The 5,793-nt window shown below is 36.5% G+C and overlaps 1 protein-coding gene across 2 annotated transcripts; it reads right to left on the reverse strand.

Annotated features, from left to right (window-relative positions):
* Positions 1–258: 258 nt before the first annotated feature.
* Positions 259–4,077, reverse strand: LOC130932475 (glutamate--cysteine ligase, chloroplastic-like). Of its 2 annotated transcripts, XR_009067461.1 has the most exons (9): positions 3,883–4,077; positions 3,418–3,790; positions 2,891–2,971; positions 2,543–2,612; positions 2,243–2,383; positions 2,003–2,074; positions 1,861–1,909; positions 1,552–1,783; positions 259–927 (listed from the first exon to the last, which is right to left on the reverse strand). XR_009067461.1 is itself a non-coding variant. In XM_057861807.1 (5 exons), the coding sequence occupies exons 2-5, from the start codon at positions 3,634–3,636 to the stop codon at positions 2,295–2,297; spliced, it is 459 nt and encodes a 152-aa protein (XP_057717790.1). In that variant the 5' UTR covers positions 3,637–3,790; positions 3,883–4,077; the 3' UTR covers positions 2,180–2,294. The 2 variants fall into 2 exon arrangements, 1 of the variants encoding a protein (XP_057717790.1); XM_057861807.1 differs by lacking the exons at positions 259–927; positions 1,552–1,783; positions 1,861–1,909; positions 2,003–2,074 and having other exon boundaries at positions 2,180–2,383.
* Between the last annotated feature and the right edge of the window lie 1,716 nt (positions 4,078–5,793).

The following is a 5,793-nucleotide window of genomic DNA, read 5'->3' on the forward strand; positions in this document are numbered from 1 at the left end:
AACAACAATATATGGTATGAGAACTAGAGGTTTTCAGTATGGTAATAGTGCCCAATATATAAGATGTAAGATTCCGGGACACCAAAAGCAATTCTAGAACTTCACATCGATACCGATATTCAAGCTTAAAGAAATAAATAACTTAAACCATAAACCATGAACAGGGTTATCTAAACTTAGGGGATTTCTAACTAATACCAATCACACTGCTGTATCCCACAGCCTTCACCAACCTAACCTCTGTGCGATCCCATCGCCACCGCCTACCTGACCCCCTCAGCATCAGACATTCACAAGTATATGCAAACAAGTAACACATGTAATATTCATGTATAGCAAGTAATTCAAGAAGCAAGTAGGCATAGTATACATTTAGGCAAACTTCAAGTAATCAAAGCAAATAAGCACATAAGAGATGCAAATGATGAATGCATGCCCTACTGGCCATGAGCTCACATGTCGGTTATGTTGCCAGACCCGACTAGGATATTCGGGATTAAACCACCATCCTTATCTGTAACTTCTATAAACAAGTGAGATTAAACCACCATCCTTGTCCGGAACATGCAAGCGGGATTAAACCACCGTCCTTGCTGCCAAAGTAAGTAGGATTAAACCACCATCCTTACTGGGCACCTCGATCAAGCAGGATTTGACCACTATCCTTGCTCATGTTGCATTCACAAATCAATATGCTAGCAGGATTAAATTACTGTCCTTGCTAAACAATTCATCAATATGTAAGCGGGATAAAACCTTCGCCCTTATTGTAGGCAAAATAGAACCACCATCCCTACACCATAGTTTACGCACTGAGTAAGCGTGATTATACCACCATCCTTGCCAAGCCAAAAACCCTCAATGTATTCTTAGTGATCACTGCTCATACATTCCAAGTCCCTTCATCTCCAAGTTCCAAACTCGTTACTGTAAGAATCACGAATTAATTAACTGATTAATTAACGTAAATAATAATTTAATTGCTCGGAATAAGTCCAAAATTTTATAATATTAATTAGAAAATATAAATATGATATTTGGACTCATTAGATTTTTCTATGTTGGAAAATATAATTTTCTTTGAAAAATTGTGTAAAAATGCGTACCGGTAAATTAACGGGCAGTACTGGCTTAAATCTGTCCGGTACTGTGTAGGGGCAGTAAAAACAGTTGAAAAACTTAGGAAGATAATTAAAGTTGAAATCCGAACACTAATTTTAAAGGTTTGGCCCGAAATTAGGCCAAACTGGCCAAAAACGCTAACGGGTTAGACCGGGCCTGAGTTGGGCCCAAACGCAACTTCCATATAAGCCTAAATAAAGGCCATTCAGCCTCATTCTTCATTAAACAACACACATACCAGCAGCTGAAGTAAGGAGAAGAAGAGAGAAAAGTCACTAATTCAGGTAGCATTCAGAATAAATCAATGACTAATTCAACACACATAAGTAAAAGCTATAAACCGCAGATACTAACAAAAAAATAGAGAGAATGAAGTGACTAAGAAGAGCAGCAACATGCAAATAAGACCTTGAGGAAAAAGTTAATTACCTCAACTTTCTTCATCCAATAAGTAGCCTTCTGAACCTGCTCACTCTTCCAGCCTTTGATGATAGCATCTTCTCTCTTGAATCTGTTGTTAATCTTTGCAATCTTGTTCTGCATGCTGATATCTTTGCATTAACCTCTTCCTTCTTCATCCTTTGCACTGAAACCTCTTCAACTACTTGATGATGATGATGTTGATGTTGATGTTAATGTTGATGATGACCACTACTAGAACCTGCACCACTACTACTAGAATATAAATTCATGAACATTGGTTCAGAAAAAAGATTGATTTTAGTAAATAAAAAGCACCTTTGGGTATCTGCAAGAGTTTTCTACGGCTGCCTTATCCACAATAATTCTTATGGTACAAGAAATTTGGAACAAATGAGCATATTTTAAAATAGATAATTATCAAAAAAAAATAGCAGATAGATAAGTCCCAACAGCTTACATGAAAATTTTTCACAGCCGTCGTCGGTAATATTGCATCTATTAAGATTAAAGTTTGACAAGAAAGTAAGATCTGGCAAGAAATAATAAGGACAAATTAATCTATAATATATACTAATAAACATGATGGAAAATATTTTACAGAAGCAGTACAAGTAAAACTCTTATTAATGGGCCTCCAAAATCTTATATCATAGTCTGGTTGATTAAAAGGAAGAACTTTATATAGTCAAACTCAAACCTAGTACAACTGTTGTTTTTCCTCTCTGAGGATTGCAGGGGTTATACTCAGATTAGTAGCAGCGCTCTCTAAAGATAGGATCTACGCTGTTTTCCCACATGTTATGAAACATATCTAGAAGCCTATCAGCTGGCGTCAAACCTGCGATGTTAGTGTGAAGATGGTCATAAAGTTAAGAACAGCACCGCATTTTTCCAAGGTTAAATTACATACAACTGAACAATGTTTTTTTCACCTTAATGACATTCTAGTGCTCAAAGCAGGATGAACGAATAACGTTAAAGCTATCAGCTTATATACCTGTTCCAACGACGTCTTTTAATGGATCCAAAAAACTGGATTCATTTAGGCCTCTCCTGTCCAAGCCATCCTGCAAAACAATATAAATAGAAGTCTGACATAGTTCTATACACCCAAGATAATAAAATCGGCAAAACAATTGGCTATCATTTATCAGCATCAAAGACATCTTCACCCACTGCAACACATCTTTAGCCACATGCCGCAGTAATCTACCTTGAAATGGAGTCCTTAAACCAGTAATCTACCTTATTTTTGCCTGCAGACTATTAATAAAAGTAAAGCATATACTTTTACTTTTAAGTTCACAATGTGAAGGAAAAACATGTAGGTGATTAGATCAATTACCCAAAATGCTGGCAGAGCACACAGCATATCTGAGGTTCCCCCATCAGCACCCCTTATTTCCATGTACCTCTTGAGCCTGACCTACACAAAATTGAATACTTGGCCAACTTAGTAAACAGAAGGTAGATAAACAAAACATATGATAAACATCTTGATAAACATCTTTATTACCTTGCAGTATAGATTCCAATAAGAAAATAGCCAAAACTAGTATGGACTGGTTAGTAAAAATTCCTTTAAAAAACAGAATGGGATTAAAAGCACTTAATCTGTCCCAGTTCACTTGGTTCATGTGAACCAAAAAGTGAACTCTCATAAGATGTTTCCATTACAAATAATTGATCAAATGGTGTTCCGAAAACACTATATCTGTTTATATGTTTTTATGTATGATACAGATGTAATATACAGAATAACAGTCATGTAATCTTTGTAAAAGCAATATATTTATGAGCCAAATTATACTGTTAAGATGCATGGTGTAAGAAACATTCTCGACACTTAAATAACTTTAGTCATGGACATACCTGAGGCTTATTTTTTATGTGCTTTGCCCTATGTTCATAATCCAGCGTGCTCAAAGTTTCTTCCATGCAATGGACTGCAGGGGATACTGTCGCTATGATGCATGTTTTGGTTCTTCCCCTAAGGGAATCACGCAGTAAACGTGTCAACTTGCTATCCCTAAATACCACCTTTTCCGTGTAAGCATATAAATGAGGAATATACAAAGACTCAAAGAGCATCGACCAATTTGTTTATTAAAAGGAAGGAACAAAAAACCAAAGATAAACATAAAAACATATAAGGAACGTGACCAAGGTGCTCCACAAGTGCATTGATCACCCGCCCTAAAGTAAGCAAGCTCTTGTTTATTTCTCCGGCCTCTCTTGCACGACCCTAAGATATGTTACAAAATCAAACAAATTAAGATTATTGTGTAAAGCCTAGGGTGAAGGATAAAACTAGGAGGTATCCGCCCAATGTATTACCTCCCTAGCACCAGAACGAGATATATTTTCCAAGCCAGCCAGATCCACTAAATTCAGTTTTCCACATTTGATTAGTTCTTCACCTTCTGGGGTTGCCTCCTTGATGTGGATTGTTATTGAAAACAATGAATGTGACCGATTGAAAAAGATAACTAAATCTTAATAGCAGCAAAGATAACTAGGAGTCTAGAACTGTAATCTATGAAAACCAAGCTATCTATTCTGGTGAAAAAGTAATAGTACCCTATTTTATCCCTCAAGTTATACATTTAACATCACAATAATTTTCCAAAGATTACTGTCACCAGACTCAGATTTAATATCATTAGACAACAGGTCCTTTTTGAGCCACTAATTTTGACTTCCATAAAGATGGTGGTGTTTCATATTGATAAACCACTATTTTATGGTTTATCTTGTGCTCAATTGAATGGTTTTTATCAACTCTTTACCCACTTATTCATATGATTTGCATGTTTTACATTTTTCTTCCTAATTCTGTGCTATGATTGAAAACATGCTTCTTTGGTCTTAATTTTTCTATGTTTAATCCTCTCTTATTATCATTCGATGCCTTGATATGTGTGTTAAGTGATTTCAGAGATTACGGGGTAGGAATGGCTTAGAGGATGGAAAGGAAGCATGCAAAACTAGAAGAAATACAAGGAACTGAAGGAACTGCTAAAGCTGTCCAGCCTGACCTCTTGGTATTAAATCAACCATAACTTGAGCTACAGAGGTCCAAATGACACGGTTCCAGTTGCGTTGGAAAGCTAACATCCGGGGCTTCGCAACGATATATAATTTATTATATCTGCCCTGAAGTTAGGCAACACGAATGCGTGGATGACGCGCCCGCGTCACATCTGCGAATTTCAATCCACGCAAACGCATGGACGATACTTCCGCGTCACTTTCCCGCGATCTGTACGTACCAGAAAACGTTGGGGGCAATTTCTGGGCTGTTTCTGACCCAGTTTTTGACCCAGAAACCACAGATTAGAGGCTATAAGGTGGGGGAATCCATTCATTCATGGGATACTTCATACAACATACATTCATACATAATTTTAGGATTAGATGTAGTTTTAGAGAGAGAGGTTCTCTCCTCTCTCTTAGGATTTAGGATTAGGATTTCATCTTCCTCAATTTTCAAGTTCAATGTTCTTTTTATTTATTTTCTCTTTTATTTGTTTATGAACTTTATATGTTAGGATTTTCATAATTAATATAATTTGAGGTATTTCAGACTCATGATTGCTTTCTTCTATTTATTATATAAATAATTTAGATTTTTCCCCTTTGGCTTTGATTGATTGATTGGTGACTCTTGAGTTATCAAACTCAGCAGTTGATTGATATTTGAAGTTTTCTGGTTGATTTGGGTCCCTCTAAAGCTAGTCTTTCCTTAGGAGTTGACTAGGACTTGAGGAGTCAAATTAATTGGTCCACTTGACTTTCCTTTATTTAGTAAGGGTTGACTAAGTGGGAGCAACGGACAATACTCATCACATCTGATAAGGATAACTAGGATAGGACTTCCAGTTTTCATACCTTGAGCGGATAATTTATACGCTTTTTGGCATTGTTTTTAGTATGTTTTTAGTATGATTTAGTTAGTTTTTAGTATATTTTTATTAGTTTTTAATTAAAATTCACTTTTCTGGACTTTACTATGATTTTGTGTGTTTTTCTGCGATTTCAGGTATTTTTGGGCTGAAATTGAGGGACCTGAGCAAAAATCTGATTCAGAGACTGAAAAGGACCACAGATGCTGTTGGATTCTGACCTCCCTGCACTCGAAGTGGATTTTCTAGATCTACAGAAGCCCAATTGGCGCGCTCTCAACGGCGTTGGAAAGTAGATATCCTGGGCTTTCCAGCAATGTATAATAGTCCATACTTTGCCCGA

Source organism: Arachis stenosperma, chromosome 6 (genome assembly GCF_014773155.1).
Source record: "Arachis stenosperma cultivar V10309 chromosome 6, arast.V10309.gnm1.PFL2, whole genome shotgun sequence".
Taxonomy (NCBI): Eukaryota; Viridiplantae; Streptophyta; class Magnoliopsida; order Fabales; family Fabaceae; genus Arachis; species Arachis stenosperma.